At 41.9% G+C, this 22,174-nt stretch overlaps 1 protein-coding gene across 6 annotated transcripts in view; it reads left to right on the top strand.

The window, feature by feature from the left end:
- The window catches only part of elavl4 (ELAV like neuron-specific RNA binding protein 4), a gene marked incomplete at its 5' end in the record, with an annotated part of 72,134 nt that overhangs the window by 35,119 nt on the left and 14,841 nt on the right, over positions 1–22,174 (top strand). For all 6 annotated transcript variants that reach the window (XM_080877460.1, XM_080877459.1, XM_080877458.1 and 3 more), the window contains 2 exons: positions 10,367–10,470; positions 15,629–15,782. In XM_080877460.1, the coding sequence (XP_080733586.1) occupies positions 10,367–10,470; positions 15,629–15,782 (258 nt within the window). The remainder of the gene's footprint in view (positions 1–10,366; positions 10,471–15,628; positions 15,783–22,174) is intronic.

Genomic DNA, 22,174 nt, shown 5'->3' with positions numbered 1-22,174 from the left:
ATTCTCGGATAGCAAGCCGGCAGCTAAAGGGAAGAGAGTAAACACATACATACACGGATACATATGCAAATATAATCATAGAATTAGACTCCCCATAACAGATTAAGTACAACTGAAAGGCCAGTCGAAATGACAGCTTTGACAGTGAACCGACGACGGCCGCTGACCCGACCGCTGCCGCTTCCTTGCCCGTCCTTTGAAGTACGATTCCTCTTTAGGACCATCTTCCTCTTCTGCCGTAATGGCCACAAAATGGAGCCTGAGAGTCAGATACTCCAGGATAATGGAGGATGGTGTGTACAAAAATAACGCCGGAATACCACAAGCTGTCATCATCACTATCGCCATATTCTCTCTCCACCTGATTTTTCCCTTAAGTGTGATTTTCCGAGCAGCAGCGAGGAACCGAGCTAACAACAGATATTTGCAGGGAGTTTAAAAACGAACCAAATTGCCGTAAACCTACTCGGGCCCTAAATGCAGGACTGTGAGAGAGGTAGAAATATTTGTTTGCTCACTTCTAAACCATTTGCTCTGCTTCTCTTCTCTGCAGTACAATATCTGTCTGATGACTTAGCATCAACGCAAAAAAAAGCTATAAATAAATCCTGCCCTCCCCTCCATATCCCCCCCACGGTGGATGCCTGTTTTGCTCTCCCATGGGTGCAATTTTCTTGTGCAAACTTTTAGGCTAACAAAGTACAGATCCCTTCCAGCAGGGAATGCCAAGAGGCTTCATGCTCTCTCACAGTCATCCAAATCATTAACAGACTACGCCAGGTTTTCAAGAGGGAGGGTGGGAGAGTTAAGAGACCACTTTTTTAGGTTTACATACACCTGTACCCTGCACCCCTCCTTTCTCAGCTGTCATAAATATCTCCATATACTTTTAAGGAAAAAAAAAAGATAAACTTCTGACTGAAACGTGAGAGCGGTCTATCTTGATGAGAGTTTGGCTCTTACGAGGCATCGCTGCCTTCATATTCTAATATTCAGTATGTGGAACACGAGTCTAGAACAAAGTGTAAGAATTTAAATAAATTCACAGAACTATTCAGAAATGCACTTGGATAACAGTTTAAAAATTTAATCCTTACAAGATTGAAATATTCCTCCAGTGTATTTGGTGTTCATAACACAAGAAGGAGTGGTTAGATTCCCTGGTACATTTGTATCAGCTATTTCAAATTCACTTTAAGCAAACATTTCTCAGAAAAAGGCAGATTGCTATAGTCCTGGTAGAAAAGGAAGAAAATGTTAAACAGTCCAGAAGCTCTTAAAGGGTAGGCTCAGTGGTCAAGTAGAGAGTAAACAAAATAAAAAGACTTCCTGATTATTATTATTATTAATGAAAACCGCCAGTATTGTTGTTGCCAGTCCAAAGAAATTAAATGTAAAAAAAAATCCTTGTATTAATTAATAGATAAACCAGTCTCCATCTGGCTATAAGGTATTAAGACCTTATACCATAATTCATGGATAAGTGTGTCTTGATCAGGCTATAATGCTTATAGGCTGATGAGGACTGACTTATCCATGAATTAATAAAGAATTTTTAAAATCACAGCGCTTTAGATTTTTTCTCGAGTCTCATCCGATACTAAGGATTTCCACAAGTCTTTCTTTGGTTTCCTTTTTACTTGATTAATCAGCATTTGTGTCATCTGCTTCCCACCACCAGTGTTTGCATTTCAGCTAACCTGTGAGTGCTCGCTGACAAGGTGTGAGCACTCGGACCTCTCAGAGGTATGAGACAGACAGGTCCTCGGCGTCACCTCAGCTTCCTGTGGACTCGCTCCTGTCAGCTCCAATGACGGCAGGACGGTGTGAGGCTCAGGCAGGCGTAGACACTTCAGCTCCGTCTGTCACCCCGGCTGACTTCAGCTGGTAGAAAAGCCACCTCTGGGTGTCTTTGTTGCTCCCCGCACGCCTACCTGCTTGCCTGCTTGCACAACTACCTGGTGCTCTCGTAACACACAGGGGATATGCAGGTTAATCTTTTATTTAAGTCTAGCTTACACGCACATAGCTCCAGTGCTCTTAAAGATATAACGTGTTGTTCTTGTTACAGTTAATTCTGTGCAGTAGAAACGTATAGAAATGCTTACATCAAATCCACAATGGCTTTCAGACTCTGCACTATAAATGTTTCCACTGTGTGTTTCTTCTTTTTATTGAAAAACTATTCACCGTCTGAAAGCTCTGCCTCTTAGACATAAGAAAAAATGATACACGGTCCTTTATGGATAGCTTGAAAAGACCCATGCGGACCTTGCACTGCACTGAATCAGCACTCTCGAATATCTACACACAGCCATATGCACACAGAAAGAAATGGAATTGACTGATCCTTGTCAGTAAGGCATTGTTCTGGATCATTTTTCTGCATCAGCTGCATTTCTGGCGGAGAACTGAATGCATTTGTTTTCATAATGACATGGAGAAGAAGAAAATAGCTTTTCATGCTGGAACAAGAATTGATTGCATTAGGGAGGGGAGTAGGGTTTGCAGTGGGGTTATACTTTTATAGGCAGCCATTTTTTTGCATCCTCATTTCGTGCCAATTATTACACTAGCCAAGAGCTCGGAAGTCTTATTTTGTGGGGACAGATTAAATATTTTACTTTTACTTTAAATAGTCGTTGGCCCCGTTCTGGCTGCCTGTGGTGCCGTTTTTATTTTCCCATGCGGCCACAGAATTTTTCAGGTTTTCGCAGTAAACCTCTCACCTTTAATATGCTTCTTTGTGTTTGTGCAGATGAAATACATCGCATCCTGTAAAGACATCCCTAAAGCACACTGACTGAAGCCTTTTGTGCACACTACTCTAGTCACCTTCCATGTGTTGGTTTTATACATGGAATCGGGGGAGCTGATGCAAATCGTAGTGACAATGTAGCAAGCCAAGCAGATGTTGGCCATGAAAAATAGATGGACTGTGATGTCAGATGTGGAGTAGTTCAAGCTGGAGCACCTCTGACAGACAGCAGCTCGAGAACTATGCACTGAAATCTATTCTTACATAAGGATGCATACATTTTATGAACTGTAGTTGCTAAAAAGCCCAACAAAACCCACTTAAGGTTAGTTGGATTTGGCTTGCTTTGTATGCAGAAGCCGGGGAGCACATTTCCATTAGTTACATACATTTTAACCACGATCTGCAAGGACGTAATGGTTGCACTTGCATAAGGGGGCAAATTAGATATTCAGTTTATAAACATCAGGTTATATATTTAAATAGATAAATTTATGACATACTGGGAGGCAAAGCTAATCGTTTTCATATTTAAGCTATTTTTCTACATTATTACAAGAGTGATAGAATAAAACACCTGCTATTTCTTTGTTTGACGTTTATACCTTCCAGAAAACTTAAATCACACAAGCGCAGGTTTTTCCGTGTGGTGAAAAACCATTACGCACTTTTTCAAATGCTTACTGAAACCATGTTGTGGGAGATCTGGTGTGGTGTTTATATCCCACATGCAGGTTTCATTTATCTGAACCTGAACCGGGCTGAAGGCTGAAGATAGCGTGAACAAAGCTGACAAGGAAAGAGATGAAAAAAGGATTTGACATCTCCAAAGCCAGGTATTAAGAGACCTGCCAGGCTCAGAGGTGCATACGCAGGCAGACACACATTAAAGTTTCAGAGTCCCAGGTCCCAGAATGTCCTGTCTCCCCCGTCGTAGCACCCTCCCTCATTCAATCTCCTCCCGCCCCCTGCTCGGGACCCAGAATTGGACATCCTGAGTTTGCCTGGCTGCACCACTCCTCTTGTGACCCTCACATCAGACAGCCTCTGTCCCTCCCAATTTCGCTTTGAGTGCCCTTTACATGGAACAAAGAGGTTGTGACTGTCCCTTATGCCGACTTCGGATCCGGAGGCTGAATGCGCCTCAAGGCTGGTTAACCTGCCCTCCAATCCTCCGCTCTTGAGTGCACTATGCCTAGGCAGGAGATATACCCAGACAATCGTTTCGTCCCCACAAATGTGAGCCACAAAACTGTTGGTAGGGTGTGACTCTGCTCAGTATCAGAGCAGGTACAGCAGGGTGGGCTCTACATTCCTGACATAACAGGGTTATCCGAGTCTTAAAGGGGGCTTCTCGTCTCCTGTTTCTCAGCTGTGCAGCTAGCCAACCAGCCCACACACTTCAGGCTTCAGTCCATTGGCCCCAAGGCTCTGGGAGCCACCATGAGGGGGTGGTTTACGTGTGTCTGTATATGTGTGTGTTTGTGTGTGTGTTGGTGTAAGCAGGGCCTTGGGAACTAAGAGTGGGAGCTTCCTGACTGCAACAGTGGCTGCTACCTTGGCAACCCAGGAGGAAAAGATGTGTTGAATGAGTGAGTGGGAGAGGGATCTACAGTAGATACGTGCGTGGGGGGGATGTGGCTCTGTTTATGAATTTAGTTATTTAAATGGGCTGTTGCCACATGATATACACTTACTGTACAGCTCTAAGGCAGCCGTTTGTTCCCTTTGTGATCATTCTCTGCAAACCCCTGCCCATGCCCTATGCGGTTGAGAGTCTCTAAGGTGTATTTTGACATGAAGCTGGTGACAGGGCACATTTTAAAATGTTGGGGAATGCTGGCCTATCAAAAATAGCACTACCTCAAGTTGCTGCAGCAGCGAGGGTCAAAACGTCAGGGATGAGAGACGACACAAGCAGCGAATGTGACACATTTAGTTTGACAAATTGAAATGTTTTTTTTTTTCGTCCTTTGGCCTCATCTTAAAACGTCTTGAAATTTAAGACTGACCGAGCAGATTTGCCAGTTTCTGTGGAGAGGTCCTCTCAAGGTGTGTTAACGTCATAGTTCTGATGATTCCTGCACACTGCAAACCCCCCTCACCCTCTTTCATTCTTCTGTCCTGCAATGACTCAGCTGCAGTCCACAAGTGGAACTGTGGGAACAGTGTTTTTATAGAAAGGCTGTAAAGTTTCCTTCACATAGATGCAGTAAAAATATTTAGATTAGATAGATGTTTTCATAAAATATTTTCACTGAAAGTCACAAACTGCAAAAGAACTAAAGCCAAAAATAAAGAATTAAATAGGATTTGAACACGTCGGCTCTACAAATTGGTTCGGCTCCAGCTTACGTCTGTTTTGACAACACAGCAGTTCAAATGAACTTTTTGATTAATAACTGCACTATTCCAGTGAATTTTGTGGGGAACAATAGACCACAGATACACTGTAAAACAGAAAGATCATACAGCTGTGCGTTTCCTTCGGTAGCGTCCACTTCACATCAAAGAGTATAGTGCGTTTGCCTGATGATAGCAGGAGATGGTGATGAAGATGCTTTCATGTCTGCAGTTCAGGGCTTTTAGTCACATAATAGAACAAAAGGCAGAAAATAATAACAGGAGTTTGTTTCTGTGTGTATCTCACAGCAAATAATTGTGCACCATGCGGTGTATCTCACAGTGTCATTGGTGAATACCTTTTTGTCCAACTTGATTATATAGCTCTACATTCACTGAAACATCTACTTGTCTTTGGTGTGTGTCCATTATGTACTATATCTAGGTACTTGTATGTCATTTTGCATAGGTAGTGTGCTTTCACACTTGCATCTTCTGGTGTGTACATATGTATGTGCACGAACAGGGGAAAGGAGAGGTGAAATTACATAGCAGTGCCAGCAGGCAGGACACCGGCTCGAAGCACACTCATTTTCTCATCTCACACGTTGGGCAACCTGCTGCTCCTCAGGAAACAAATAATGGCTTAGTCATAACTCCTCGCCAACACACCAAAGAGCTCCTCACTAGAAATAGCAGTGATTTTTTACCACTGAAAAACATGCCCACCTTCCTATACAATTTATGTCAGATTGCACAAAAAGGTCTACCAAAAGAGTGGAGGTGGGTTCAAATTAGCCCCCTCTCCTTCACTCTGCCATCCTATGTGGTTAGGCTGTTAGCGAAAGTGGACGCGTGGCACAAAATGATAAAGCACTGCACGGGCACCTGAGCTTATACAGTATGTAATGACAGCTTTTGGCAAATGCACAATAAATACCGTTAACAGCTTAGATTCCTTGATTTTATATATTACATATGTGTTATTCTGGGACTTGCCATTATTAAATTTACATAATTTTTATTAAGAAGCCTCTTTTTATTGCTGCTAAGCATTTTCTTAAGCCGTTAGAAGTGCTGGAGAATTTGCACAAATGGCAGTGTGAGCAGCTGACAAATCAAAGGCGAGTATATATCTTACCTCATTAAAAGGCCATTATGAAGACCAATGCATCATTTGGGTTCTTGGTTTTAATTGACATTTAAAATATATAAGTCAGTGCATCTATTAAGCAAATTGATCAACAGAAGGCAGATTTTCCTGTTAGCTACAACCATGATAGAGGCTATTCATCATGCCATTTTAATAGCTTCTCTATTTTCCCTTTAGATGCACTGATTATGTCATTTTCCAGCAGTATAAAAAGTTTGTGTCTATCAAATATCTCTTTAAGTTTTCAGACTTTTCTCTGGAAGTTGTTACACGAAAATAATTTAAATGTCTCATATGTTTATTCTAAACTGTTCAAACACATTTTATAACATTAAGCTGAATTTTTTATTGGTGTTTAGCAGCTGTGAAGAAGAACTTTGATGACATAACTAGAAGAAAAGTGGCAATAGACACAATCTTTGGAAATATGTGGCTAGAGTATTAGAAGAATCATCTTTGTATTTGGCTTACTTTGGTTTACTCTCGGCTGACCTTGCATTCCAGTAAGTTAACTGGTCCTCAGCCATTTTTAATGCCAGAACGTTGAGGGAGAACTTTGATGCTGTGATCCAAATGTGGTCCTGATCTGCTGAGCAGTGTTGAGGTGTACACGGTAGGTGCTGTGACAGGCTGAAAACCAGCTGTACGGTGCGTTGCTTCTGTTTCTGTGTATCGTACTGCAGGTTACAGATAGAACTGCTCACACTTTTTTATTTATTGCATGCTTCTGCGTGCATATTCACTGCAGAGGATTGAGATTTTTTCATTGCTAACATTACTTGAAAAACTAAGAAAATGCAACAACAATGGCGTGCTTACTCGCTAGCCACCCACCACTCCACGTATTACTGTCCTGGCATGAAGTCGTGCTTTACTACCTGCGTTTGTTTGTGGTGATTGAGCGATTATACGTTTAGATGTGTGCACATGTATGTACATCTGCCAGTGTGGTGCATCTTCTGCCAATCCGTGCAAATTCCAGGCAGCCAGGCAGTTTGCCGGCAGCTCCCTGCTGTTAGCTGCTCCTTAGCAAGCTGGAAACGGTGGGTGGAATCCCCTCCTGGAGATTTTCTGATGCTGCAGGCAGATGTCTCCCTCTGTTTACCCTCCTTTCCTTGTTCACCTGGGGAAAGATGCCAGCCAGTAAGCCTCGTTCCCACCCTCTTCCTTCCGGCCCCAGAGGCCCTTAACCTTGCCAAAGAAGGAGTGAAGACGCAAGTGGGGGCGGGAGGATATGTATACGAGCCTGAGCTCGTATACAACATACACACCCAATTAAAATGCAAACACACTCAAATATCATTTACATATAGTAGCAGCTGCTGAAAACCACAGTCTTCAGAGGTGTAATCAAAGTAAATATAGTGGTGGGTTTGTTGTAAAAGTGTCATCTATTACTCACTCACATGTGTGCTTACCCATATTTCCATACCAACTTGTGCACACACGCATGCATGCGCACCTCCCACACTGTGACTACCCCCCCCTCGCAGCAGTAGCATTCATGCTTGCCAGTTTGGCCCCATTTGTCTGACTGGATGACTCAAACAGCCGGCCCATCTCAATGGCGCTGCACAAGTGCTCTTTGCCAGAACCTTCTGGTGGCTGTGCTTGTCGAACCTCAACATTTCTTGTTGAAGATGAAGAAGAGGGGTGAGGAAGGTGCTGGGAAAGTGAGCGAGAGAGGTAGCAAACACCAAAGAAGAGTGATCTCCGTAGCAGGCGCTTAACTGTACCCATCTGGAATTTCACTGTAAATTCAATTGATGCACATATGAGCAGTCGTTATTAGAGACACTACTGGGTTATTTAGAATACAGTTTATGGGCAATTTTGCTATGCTTTATTTTAATTCATTCAGTTAATTACTTTTGCCAAATGTTCTCTTTCACGTCATTATTCATAGTCTCTTGTGTACACTATTTAATAAAACATTAGAAGCCCCAGAAATAATTTCCCAGCTATGCTTAATTTTCTTAACTTGCCACCTGATGTCAGCTGAGAGTCAGAGAGGAAGAAGAGAGCGAGAAGAGGATGGTTAGTTATAAATAGCAGTAGTCTCCCCAGGATGGCAGGTTTTTAATTAACAATAGAGTGTCTGATAATCCACAGTTAATCCAGAGGAGAAGAGGGAGGAGAGGGGAGAAGAAGAGAAAATCATCAGCTGTTTGATGTTAGGACTACAAGTCCCTCCTGGCCCTTACACTGCTTGCTTCTGAGCTGTTCTGCGCCGTGATATCCATAGCCCAAATGTATTTATTTTGTGAAACAGCCATGCTCCATATTTTGTGATTCACTTTGTCTCTGACTAACCGCTGTCTGTTCCCATTAGCATGAATATGTGCATGCCGCTCTTCTTAAACTGCCTGGGATTCTTTGTGCTTGTGTGTGGCGTTAGTGGATGGGGGCTGTTTGTGGAAAACTAGCCGACTGAACGCCCCGACGGCTAGAGGCGTCCGCTTAAAGTCTAAGCGCGTTGAAAGGCTTGATCTGTTGGGGAAACACTGGGAGATGTCAGGCCCGCTTCACTCTCAAAGGGAGTCTGCTGTCTAAGACACTTTGAGCTTGGAGGGAAGTGGGGGTGGTATTTTTCCTCTCGTTTTGCACAGCTGAAAAGACAGTAACAAATATGTTGTTTGTACCTTCTATGATACTTTATTTGCTTAGGCTGAGTTTCGCTGTCATAATTCAGACAGAATTTGAGTAACATTTATCGCATTATATTTTAGGCATTCACTAGTTGACACATATATTTTGAGTAACTTCAACTGGATGCTCCGGCGCCTTAAATTCCCTCGAGCTCAAGAACACAAGTACAATAAAAAATAATAATGAGAAGTGCAACAATAAGAGCGTAACACACCAAGTAAGGCTGTTCAGGCATGAAGTAACACATAGGTTCTTTCTTGTTTGTTTATGTGCATTATTACACCATAATTAACTAGCAGTTTTTGGGGGGTATTCAGTGTGTTTATTATGCCTTTATTTTCATATAGAGAGACCTGGAAAGACAATGTCTCACTCATTAAATGTTTTAGAGCACAAATCCGAACAGCCGTGGCAACAAAGCAGCCTTCACATGACAAAAAAAGTCACATCAAAACTCGCGGTGCTCCAGGCAGGAGTCGCTTTGATCTTGTCGGCAGTAACGACGGCACATGTATGTTGTGAAGGATTTTCCAGGCACACATGCATGTTGTCTCAGGTTAGCAGGCGGCTTGTTCCAAAGAAAAGCACCACAATAATTGGGTGTTGTGGTAAGGCTGTTTTTTTAATGCACAATCAAAATAAAGTTAATTTTTAAAACAACTTTGTTTCTAAAAAAAACCAAACAAACAAACAAAAAAAAAACCCCTAAATTTTAAAAATTAAACAGTTACAGGTCATTTAACCCCTTTTAATTAATTTGTCAGTTTGGGCAACTGTGTTGACATCACTTCTACCTTTCTCAGATGCTGAGGCCTGTTTATTTGTTATTTAATTTTTGTATTTAACCTTTATTTAACCAGGAAGATCCCATTGAGATTAAAAACCTCTTTTTCAAGGGAGACCTGGCCAAGATAGGCAGCAGCAAGTGCCTCGCAGTTACAAAAATTACTCAATTAAATACAGGCAGCAGCAACACACATGTAAAAATAAATGAAAAATACAAAATAAAATTCAGTTAAAATGACAAACAATCTAATTGAAACAGTTGCATGTTATGGACTTGGCCTCAAGGATTCTTAGTTTAATTTTAAAAGCACTTAATGAAATGAATTCTGTCATTTTCCAGTCGTTCTGCAGTTCGTTCCAAGCCGAAGGTGCTAAATGGACAAAAGCTCTTTTGCCAAATTCAGTTCAGGCAAATGGAACAGAAAATAACAAGCAACCTTGCGGTCGAAGAGGATAATGACCAGCATGTTTCACTGCAAGCAGGGAACATATATAGGAAGGCAGCAATCCAAGTATTGCCTTATATATAAAACTGTATAGCACCTGAACTCATATCATTAGTATGACCATCCTGCAGTTTGGCATTGTCTTGCTGAAAAGGCAAGGCCTTACCTGAAACATAAACACCTGGATTGTGAACACATTTTAAAATGCTTCCTTTCTTTTTGGCATTTCAGGACAGAGTCTGGGCTACGGTTTTGTCAACTACATTGATCCAAAGGATGCAGAGAAAGCCATCAACACGTTAAATGGACTCAGACTTCAGACCAAAACAATCAAGGTAAATCACACCGTGCATGCCTATGACGCAGTCTGTTACATAACGACCAGACAAGCAATTAAAGTAAGAAAAGTGTTCTTTGGACAAAAAGATTTCAGTAATTTAAAGTTGTGGAGGTCGTGTTAAACTTAAATTATAAGACTTCCTTCTAATTTCTGAGAGCCCTTTTAGATAGTGATGCTGTTAGCGGATGTGCTGGAGGGTGAGATGGGATTAACATCAATGAGCGTCAGAAATGAAAAAGACCATCTAAATCAAAGAGACACATTAAAAAAAAGCTTGTGACTATGGTTGATATGCTAATTGCTTTTTAAATGTCAGAATGTAAAGGTGAAATTATAGTTATCTCTGAATAAAAGGGAAGAAACACATCAATCATCATATTGTCCAAAATAATTGAGGGCTCTGTTATTGCATTCTAAATGGCAAGACTAATCTGCAGGCTCGATGGTGGTTGTCACAGCAGTAATATCAGCCTCAGTACTGCGCTGTCCTTCCTCCAAACACATTTTAAAGAACCCTCACAAGTAATAGTTTGAGCAGATGTTTTACAGTGTATCAATCCTCCTGTTAATCTAATTTTCTCCCCTCGTATTCTCTGCTGTCATCCTCTGTGCTCTGTGCCTGCTGATATGTTGTTTTAAGCTGGGCCGTAATCTGTTGCTCTGTGGTAATCCCTGGATTCTTTCTTTCTGTCATCCGATCTAATCTAGTCTAATCTAATCTAATAGGATGGGATTAGCCTGTTTGCAAATAGGGAATCCCACGGGGAATCCCTCCATTCCCTGGACAGCATAAACTGTCTGGCTTGGTATCGAATTTAAAAAATAAGAGCCTCATATATATTTTGTGCGTGATGTCTAAAATGTGGATTTTATAGAGTAAATGTGTTGTATTAGTGAATATATATGTAAAGATGAGATGTTTACTAGGGGTGCAACGATACACAAAATTCACGGTTCGATACTTTGGTGTCACGGTTCGATATTTTTTCGATACAAAAAAAATGTTCATGCCTTTTTAATTTGTCATTTATTAAAATTATAAATATATATTTTAACTCAAAAGTACAGTTTTTAAATTTAACCCTAACCCTTGTGCGTGTTTTTTATTTTGACAGCGAATGCGCACCTGCGGACCACTTATGTGCAGCCCTGGTTATTTAGCTCGTCATATTGCAGCCACAGAAATTCTTTTGTCCATGAAACCATAAAGCTGCACTTTCTTTTTGCCTTATAGTCTGATTTGTCATAACTTCTCCGTTTTGTGGTAAGCTTTTCTTTGGCTGTCACTTCTTCACCCTGACCTGTCTTATTTGGCTCAGCAGAAGTAAAATATATATATCCTGCTGCTTTTACACACGCACTCACATAAGCTCAGCGATTCTCTGCGCGATCAACCTCTCACATGTTTAAGCTGCGGGAGATTTCACTTGTCATGTTTGCATAGTAAGCTAACGATTAATAAGACGATGTCAGAGGAATTGGTGCACAAATTATCATCACTCACAGATTAGTGCTGTCGCTCTCTATACACAGTTCGCACGATTGCAAAGTGAAAGCAAAAAACAAGCGCAAATTCAAACGCGATTTCAATATGTCACATATTGACAGTGGCTCACCGATGCCAATGACATAATTACCCAGCTACATTTCTGAAAGAATGCAAAAGCATTGACATATATTTTTCCTTCCTACAATAGCCCGACAGGCAGGGTAGCCCGTCTGAAAAAAATCGCTAGCCCCAGGACGTCGGGCTAGCGATTTTGCGAGTGCTGTATCTGATTGAGGAATCACTCATCTTTGGAAAAGAGAGTTTATTACAGAGAAATGTCTCTTACCAAAATAAAAGCTATACTATCCGCTTCTTCTGGGCTATATTCTCAGCAGCATAAGGAGAATCATGTGCTAACAGCTGTCTAAATGACTCGGCTAAAGTTAGTAGCATGCTTGTTGTTTTTGTCTTTGCACTAGGATGATGTCGGCGTAAATGTGCAGTCATATTCGTTGTGTTCCCACTAGTGCTTTCAGGTTAATCTCGTTGAAATGACCTTAACACCACAACACGACAAATCTCCGTTAACGAGCTACCGCCGATCGCCCCGTGCATGGGGCTAGACGGCCAACACGTTAACGAGCTAACTGCGCTAACACACTAGTTCCCACCCATGTAATTGAGCATTGCATGGCACATCCAACATACTGTTTTACTTTAGTCCATGACTCGCTTACCTTCAGGGTCATACGTCACATGAAAACCAAAATAATTCCAAACGCCAGATCTGAATGAGGGTGGGGGAGGTCCATGTTGCAAGGAGAGCTTAACTTCTGTCTTGCTAGCTTGCCCTGCGCTCTTCCTCCTGACTATGCTGTCTGTGTTGAGCGCTCAGTGGATCTGCGCTCGACAGTGCAGCCTAGGCGGAGTAGTCGAACGCAGATTCACTGAGCGCTCAACACAGACAGCATCGTCAGAAGGAAAGTTGATAAAATAAATTACAAATGTTGTATTGTTCGATACATATGCGTACCGAACCGAAAGCACTGTATCGAACGGTTCAATATCGATACGAATATCGTTGCACCCCTAATGTTTACGGGTTGATGTGTCCACGTCTGTATTTTTGCGTGTGTTCCACATGAGCTGCGCTCGTAGCAGGGCTCTCTGAGAGACATGACTACCTAAAAACCAGAGTGCAAGCTTGTGTGTGCGACTGCACAAATCCCCATCAGAGGAGCACCGCCCTTCAAAGTGGCTTTCACTATCAGCTAGTCCAAACAGTTGTTACTTTATTGTAAATCCCTTATTTCTTTCACTTTTTTCCTCCCTAGCTTTGTTGCGTATTAGCTCTTTTTAAGGTTCCTCCAGCGCTGTTTTGTAAAAGTAGTAATAAATATTCAAATCATTTGTTAAGTAAGAGGATCTTTAAAGACTTTTAAAGATTTTTAAAAGGAATTTGCATGCCTTTTAAAAAATGCATGCATATACCATCTTGTGTCTACGATTTACAAGACGAACTGATGAATCAAGTTACAGTTTGCTAGTATTAAAAATACTGCAAGCTGAATATTGTGTTTTCACAACATTCATAATATTCTCATAGATAGAGGCTTTTTTTTCCAAATTGAGAAATGCAGTTATACAATAGAACATCGAGGAAAGCTGAAAATATATAATATGATTTTGATTATTAATACTGCAACAGACAGTTTGCCAGGTAGACTCATGAACCACAGTCGTGTATTTGAATCTGACTAACGTGCCTGTTTGTTCATCAGAGATGCTTTTTGAATCTCACACAGTGCGTCGTGCTTTTAAGTAAAAACAAGCTTTTTCCCAATTTTAAAAAATGGGTAGAAGTTGAATTTTGTTTACACAGTGTGCATTTTGTGAAGTCTTTTATTATAGCAGTTTGAGTTCACAGATTTTCACTCTCACACTCTCACGACACAAGAGGTTGCCTCAAGTGGTTCGTGAGATAAAGGCGGCCTTCATAATGACAGAAGACAACCCTGCATCTCTGTCTAGCGCTATCTCTTTTTCACACTTCATTTCCTCCCTCCCACTACTCTCTTTCCCTGCTTTCTCTCTCCACAACAGACTGAAAAACCCTAAAGGTAACAAGGTAAATTAAAAGGCAGCGCGGTAATTCTAAAATTAAGTTTGACGCTCTTTCATGTCACACCCTTCCCACTCTCTGCCACTACACTACTAAGGAAACGCTTGGCCCAGAGATTCACATGGTCTCGGGTGACATGTCTCTGCGAAGCGTCTTCGAGTTGGTTTCGCTGCCGCTGTTTCCTTCACCATGACACCTCAGATTTGTCAGCAATGGCTGCGACACAGCTTTCCTAGCGAGGTGTGAGGGGAAGCAGAAAGCCAAAGGTGAAAGGAGCTGACAGTGACATGCATGCACATAATCTGAGACACATTTATACTCACTTTAATCTTCACACTTACAGTTTTTCTAACTTTCTTGCACACGCGTACCCACTTCTGCGTCAGACACGCAGCGCACCACACTTGTACACAATACCGCTTACAGCTTGAGGAGGTGTTGATGGATAAGACATCTGGAGTTGGCTGACAAGGAGAGAAAATGAGGGAGAGCTGTACAGAGGAGAAAAAGAGGAGCAGAAAAAAAGAGGCAGAATCTGGAAGAGAGAGAAAGAGGAAGGAAGCAGACTGAAAATATTCAAGCAGCGGAAAGGAGAGAGATGCAGACGGAGAGAGGAAGACAGAGGAGAGGCTAAAGACGAAGATGTGCGGCAGGTTTTTAAGAAGTGAGACACGGGGAAAGCCAGCTGTTCCCAATCTTATTCTCTCACTGTAAGAGTTCAGAAGGATTTCCGTGCTGTTGCTCAAGGATATGACTGCATATATCCACAATATTTGCCTGACTTTAACCTTATTTGATGACTTATGTCTCCACATGTCAGAGGTAATGAAAGTACTGCAAGGGAAAGCTGCTCCAGTCAGCAGCGGTAGTAATGGGATTTACACAACTTTCACCGCTGCGGGTCGACAAATGAAGATGGTGTTGAAGTTCACTGGTGGAGAACTTGTGGCGTGAGCTGCGCAGCACAGTTATTCAATTCCAGGAATTAGATATAACATTTACAAATAGCATCTTTAGGGAATGCTATTGCATTCACTAAAAAGTCTAATGAAAACTGATGCCTGCCACCAAAACATGTTGGCTCTAGCCTTTTTTATTCATTCATATTTTCACCCAGAACAGCATCAGCAGCGTGGTTTTGTCTTGTAGTTATGTATTGGACAAAGTCAGAATCCTCTTCTCCTGGTTGCCTGAGCTGCCTTTTCAAAGTAAAACACCTGTGGTTTCTACTCTGGGGAGCAAAGTTTCCATCTCCTTCTGCAAAGACTGGGGGAGGCATGATGTGTTATCTCTCCAGTGTTCTAAGCAGCTAAATCTTTTCCTAACAATGATAATCCCTAAGGCAAGGTGTACTCAGAAAACACAGTCACATTTTCCTCCCTGTGGATCCAGTGATCCGCATCCTTGCCCATCCACAACACACGCACATAAAAGCCTCGCACCTCTAACGCTATAATCTTGTTTATGATTTTTATGCGTAATAAAGCAGCAAAGCTCTAATTTATTTATAAAAGCCCTTACACTGTGTTCTTTTCCCCAAAGGTGTCATATGCGCGACCCAGCTCAGCCTCCATCCGTGACGCTAACCTCTATGTGAGCGGCCTGCCCAAGACCATGACCCAGAAGGAGCTGGAGCAGCTCTTCTCCCAGTACGGACGCATCATCACCTCCCGTATCCTTGTCGACCAGGTCACAGGTATCCATGGGGCAGCACCTCCTCTCCCTTTCACTTTAACACCGAGGCACATGAACCCATTATAAATTGATACTCTCTTGTTTATGTGGAAGTTTACAGAATTTCCCCATTGCCTCGTCATTGCCTTCTCTATTTTTAGGGAAAATAGCAACCGTTCATGCTTTATTCTAAAAACATTTTTGTGTCACATTTCACTCGACAGTGTGACCAGATTCAGGAATACCGAAACAGCATAGCTCGATGTTTTTCATTATTTATTTCAGTCACCAGTGGACAAATCAAATAAAAGTCCTGTGGTTGCAGTTATGAGGTGCTGTGCAGTCAGTCTGCACCGTTCAGATAATAATGTAATTTCCAGAGGAAGCTTCATGCCATTTAAGCTGGTGTTGTCATGTTTTCCTGTGATTGGCACACCAGTGCAATGACAGCATCGATGTGACCGAAGAGAGCATTTATTAATTTGCATTTTGCGCTTCTTTACGTTCATAAAAAAATGTTGTGCAGATACCCAAAACCCTTTTGAACTTGTGAAAGAGTCACAGAAATCTGAATCAATTAATCAAAATAAAGTCTTGAAAGAAGAATCTTTTTCTACAGCTGTTCCCAAACACGATGACATGTGTCATAACTTTTTTTAAATTCAGCAAATTCAACAAAAATTCCAACTACAGGACTTTATAAGATAATTTTTTAGTACAAGTGAAAAATGTTCTCATGCAGCTCAAATTAGTAAGAAACTGTTAATTAAAGTAATGTGAGTCATGTTATGCTGTGCAAATGTGCGAAAAATATTTTGATTTCGGTCGTACTTCCAGCTCTAGTGAGTAAGTGACCATAAGAGGTAATTTTTCTGCGTGTGACCCCTGCTTGGGATGCCACTGCGAAAATAGTAATTACATGAGGGCATGAATTGCATAGTCTCATGCTCAGTTACACATTCCACTACATCCAGAACGCAGGAATGAATCACATCACCCCATTGTATTGCAGAAGAACCCCTCCAGCATTTCTCTTAGATCCATTTCAGGATGTGTGTGTGTGCCTACGGGCTCCAACCTGCTCCAGTGTTATTTGCAATGTGTACTGATGAAGCAGAAAAGGAGCAGCATGCTGTAAGCCACACTCATTTGCCTAAGCAGAATAAATCACTGCTGGCAGTGAAGTCCACGCCTGTCTGTATGCACTGAGCACAGGAGGAGAGGGGAAAGCAGAGGAAGTGAACACAAAGGATCGGAGAAAAGGAGAATGAGAAAGTGCAGATGAGGACGGAGGAGGTAGAAAAAAAGAGGATGAGCAGAGACGGGGAAGGAAAAGGAATGTGAAGTGAGAGGAAGCAGAGAGAACACTATGAGGATGGAAACGGAAGTTAAAGGTGGAAGAGATACACCGCCTCATCCATAAACACTCAGATGATGGGGCAAATTTCTTGGCCATCTCTTAACTAACAGACCTGTCACACCACCGTCCACTTTAAAGCCAGGGGAGTCCCTGTAAAACACCACACGGCTGCACAGCAAGGCGACATCTGCTTAGTAACAGCCAAATGTGTGTTTGCTCAGGACACATGCCATCGTTAAAACAACTCTCAGTGCATTCGCTGAAGGCTAGGTTCACAAGAGGCTAAATTAATTATTGTAATCACTCTTGTCTAGCACAGGATCAGTTTAAAAGTTGACCGCTTAGCATGTTCAAATGTAATGCTGCAACAGTCAAAAAGGAAAGTACAGCCTCTTTAAAATCTAAGGTTTTACATATCAGGGCATAATAAAACCTTGCAGTCATTAGCTGTACCTAAAATAAAATAAATACAACATCAGATTAACAACAAAATATGGGATATTACATTTAGTCATCCATTTAGTTAACAAAGACTAGATGTAATAGCAGAGTGAAAAACTAAGTCCACACTTAGAGGGTAAGTAACAGACAGGTGCTGCTAATCAAATGCACTTGATTAATCTATCATCAGCAAGTGTGAGCACCTCTATAAAAGCAGCAGTTTGGGCAGTTTGCTGGTCTGGAGAAGGATGCCAAGAAGGAAACACATTAGCAATGATCGTAGAGAAGCGATTGTTGCTGACCATCTGCAAAGGGTTCTTAGAGCTTTTCCAAAACCAAAGTCAAACCAGCCAAAGTCCATCATTATAAAGTGAGAATGATTATTCATAAGTGGAAAACATTCAAGACAGTTGCCGATCTGTTCGGGTGTGGATGTTCCAGCAAATTCACACCATGGTCAGGGCATGCAATGCTCTGCACAAACCCAAGAGCCACATCTCAGACTTTACAGACCTCAGTTAGCATGTTAAATGTTCAATGTCCATGGCAGTGAAATTTGAAAAGACTGAACAAGTATGGGTTGTTTGAAGTTGTTGGCGGGAGAAAGCATCTCCTCTCTAAAGACTGGAACAATGTGCTTCAGACAGACAAGAGCAACATGGAGATGTTTGGCCATAATAATTAGCTCAAAGGGGGAATGATTAGGGTTTGTTTTCCAGTCGCTGACTGTGTATTCCTCTGTATACAAAGTATTCTAGAGTCAAATGTGAGGCCATCATTCTAACAGCTAAAGCTCAGCCAAAATTGAGTAATGCAACAGGGCAGTGATCCCCAAAACAAAAGCAAATCTGCACCAGAAAAAAGAATCAAGGTGTGCCAGTGGCGCAGGTCTCACCTAGTGAGACCTGCACTAGGTCCCAGCCTGATTGAAATGCTGTGGCGGGACTTTAAGAGAGCTGTGCATGAACAAATGCCTGCAAATAAGTTCTCCACAACAATGTGAGAGACTGAGAACGTCATACAGAGAAGGATTTTAAAACTTGAACCATGCTGCATACTTCTTCTGCATTTTTGTTCAGCAATTAATGACACGGTGTAATATGTCATGTGTTTTTGTTCAGCTGAGGTTGTATTTGCCTAAGTCTCTAAGTCCTGATGAGATCTCGATGTTTTATTATGTCCTGTAAAGTTCGTTCTTTTTTTGCATGTTTGTTCAGTACAGTAGTTTGAGGAATATCCCATTCCTCTCTCCTGCACAGTCCCTTTTTTCACACATTGGATGAAAAAATCTAATTAGACCCCAGACTGAATCTTTTTTTAATGATGCCTGGAAAACTGGCTGTTGTGTTTGACAGAAGGCGACGCTGACATCACTCGTCTGGAAAAGAATATCAGAGCTAATCGGACAATTTAAGGCAAACAAGCTATGCTTATCCGCATCGTGTACAAGATGAATATAGTACAGTAAATGAAGACTGGGAAAACAATCCTCACATGCACTCGTGTAAAAGTTATATTGGTCAGCACACACAGAGAGCAGGAGGTGGGTTTTTTTAGTCTGTGAACACCCTCACTTACAATAATTGCTATCCTAACTACTGCCCTGGCCACCTGCCTCACAATTGAAATAGACACGTACTATATATGCACACACAGACACAAAGATTATGTGTGAGAGAGATGTTCTTCAAGGTGGCCCCAGAGGGTTAAGGATCAGCAGGAGAAATGTTAATGATTAATTAGATGTTAGAGTTGCTGGTGATTAAAAACATGGAGGACTTTAGAAGGGCCCTGAGACTAGTATGCTGGCATCATTGACTCATCTTTTTCTTCTCTCTGTTACTGTACAGGCATACGCATACACCCACCCACACACTCACTGCCATTAAAGAGAGAAATGGGCTGCAAATTAAAACTCTCCTGTGACTGCCAAAATGTAAGTACAGAACAAGAAAGAGGAGAGACTCAGAAAGGCAGCGAAGGAGCGAGAGGGATAGAGATTTGTGCTTGGTGTCAGACTGCTTTTTGGTTCAATGAGTGGATCGCTGTCCTGTTAGCCAGCCGCAGGATGTCCTGATGTCGGTTTTGTCACGGTGACACCTCAAAAAAAAGTCCTCAAAACTTTAGTCTTCCTGGCTTTAGGGGCATATTAATAGAGCGTCGTTACAGTGCAGCACCTTGAAGTCTCGGTGCAGGTCGACAGTGAATTATCAGCGTTTTTCTAAAATTCAATTCACTCAGTGATTCACTCTTTCTGCTAAACCAGGGATGGATTTGAAACACACCCTTACCCTGCTGATGTAAACTACATCAGAGAGATGCTGCATAGAGCTGCTGAAGTAACGAATGTTCTGCAGTGACCATCGGCAGATGGGCTGATGATCTCCAGCTCCTGCTCAGCTAAATTGGGAACATGAAGTCTGTTCTGTAAATGACCCTCCTCATCAACAGGATGCACCCTGCAGTCACTCTTCTGTTCTTGAAGACATGAAGGAACTTTAACACTGTTAGCATCATTCGTGGACAGAGATGGCTGAAGCAAAATTCACCAAAACTGGCAAATTGCCCCAAAGACTCAGGGCACGAACGCAACATTGACTCGACAAGGGTATCTCTCCATCTCTCCCCCTTCCTCTGTCTATCGATTTCTTCTGAATGGATAAGCATATTGTCTCTTTATCAGCCCGCATAGCGCCAGATTCCCCCTCCCGCCTTTCTGTCTAACCTTCGGGGAAGGCGGTCAGGCCGTGATTTTATGTTCTGACAGCTGATTTGAGCTAGCCTCAAACACACCAATCTGAAACACATGCAATATCGGAGACCTCTTTGGTTCAATAGCTGGCTATTCTTAGGTCTTCATCTCATATGCACACAGAGGTCAATGCTTACCTGATCAATGACTGCAAATACAATTGATCCGGAGACACAGCTTTTTCAAATGACAGCCCTAATGTGAAACTAAATTGCTGCTCTTTGTGTGTAAGGACCGACTGTAAAAAGGCTGATGCCACATTTCCCTTTGTGTGGGATGGAAGGAGGTAATGGAGAAAAGATTCCCATGGTAACAGGTAGCAAGCATTAATTCTGTCATATAACTCGTGATGGGGATTGCCTGTGATACTAATAGGTGCATCTTGCACGCACAATGAAATTATATGTAATATTTAGTGAAAGTTGCATGATAGGCAGCAAAAAGAAGCATTAAACTGAGAATGTATAAAAGCTTTTTTCGACAGGCAGCATCACAAATATGCAATGCTAGAGTTGAAATTAGGTTTATGGAGGTATTAAAAGTCTGACCACGTTCAGTGTGCATAATGCTGCACAGAACAGGACCTGTTTAGCCAAAATTATATTTTAATCAGAGCTATTTTCGTTTTACCTGAAACACCCTTTTTGCCGGTGACTTTGGAAAGGAAGCCACAAAGAGTGCAGTTGTTGCCCCCTGTAAGGTGACATTTTTAGATCAGAAAAAGAGAGAAAAAACAACAACAAGAGAAACAAGAAAGATTTAATTTTATTGTCTCACAATTTGTGATCAGACGGGCTCAACCGTTTTGAAAATGCGCTCCCAGAAGGTCATAACCGAACGTTTTTATGTTTTCAGATGCATAGATGTGATGCGTGGAATTACTCTGCAGCAGTCTGGAGTTGGTTGCTCATGATATAAACACAGTACTCGCGGTGCATATGCTTAAAACGCTTTAGCGCAGCCCATTTCTATTTAGAAGCTGCAGACCGAACACATAATATATTTCCCCTGCTGCCATTAGATCGCTGTAAGCATTTAGTCAACTGGAGAAAAGCTTTTAGAGCTGTTGTTGATGTGGGGAGTGATAAAAGCCATCAAGTAACCTAGAGTACAAACTTGCTTTACACTGGCGTCATCTCTGCAGTTAGATTGAACTTGTAATTTTGGTCTTGATTTAAATGTAAATATTAATTTGTGGTCTTCAGCTTTATTCTGTAGTTTGCAGTTACAGCCTAAACTTCAGCTTTGCTTGTCTTTCCAGTCAGTGCCTCATTTGCGAGGAGGACGACTGCTTAGTTCCCATTTTTGATCCGTTCTTCTCATACCTGTTGTAATGCACAAGTAAATATAGTACTTGTGCATTACAACAATACCTTTTTTCCTCAAAGGAACTGCCCTTTCTCTGCACAGTTAGTATGTTCTCTCCTCTACTGACTTGAATAATGAATGTTCCTCTACAGACTGACACCACACTGATTCCCTGTTCTCTGTCTGTCCAATAGCAGAGAACAGAACGGTCAAGGTGATATGAGCAGAGAGCTTCTTCCTGTAGATGGGATGACTGCAGCCTTGACTCACGCTATCATCTCACATCTCTCTGCCTCGAGTTTGTTTTTCCTGTAATCTTTCGAGTGCGTTCCATCTCTGTGATAGTCGACACACACGCACACAAAACCACATATAGATATGCACATCAATACATGCGTACGCACACACCAGACAGATGGTTGGAGCTCTGCTCTGACAGAGGCCAAATCACAGGGCACCTCCACTCTTCAAAGTCTCTGAGCCTCTCTTCTCACTGCTTTTTTAAATGCCATCTGTACCCAGGCAAACTAATGCTACTTAAAACAAGGACATT

Source organism: Rhamphochromis sp. 'chilingali' (assembly GCF_963969265.1).
Source record: "Rhamphochromis sp. 'chilingali' genome assembly, chromosome: 3".
In the NCBI taxonomy this organism is placed as follows: domain Eukaryota; kingdom Metazoa; phylum Chordata; class Actinopteri; order Cichliformes; family Cichlidae; genus Rhamphochromis; species Rhamphochromis sp. 'chilingali'.
Note: the sequence above shows the minus strand (reverse complement) of the source record. Positions and strands in the feature narration are given on the sequence as shown.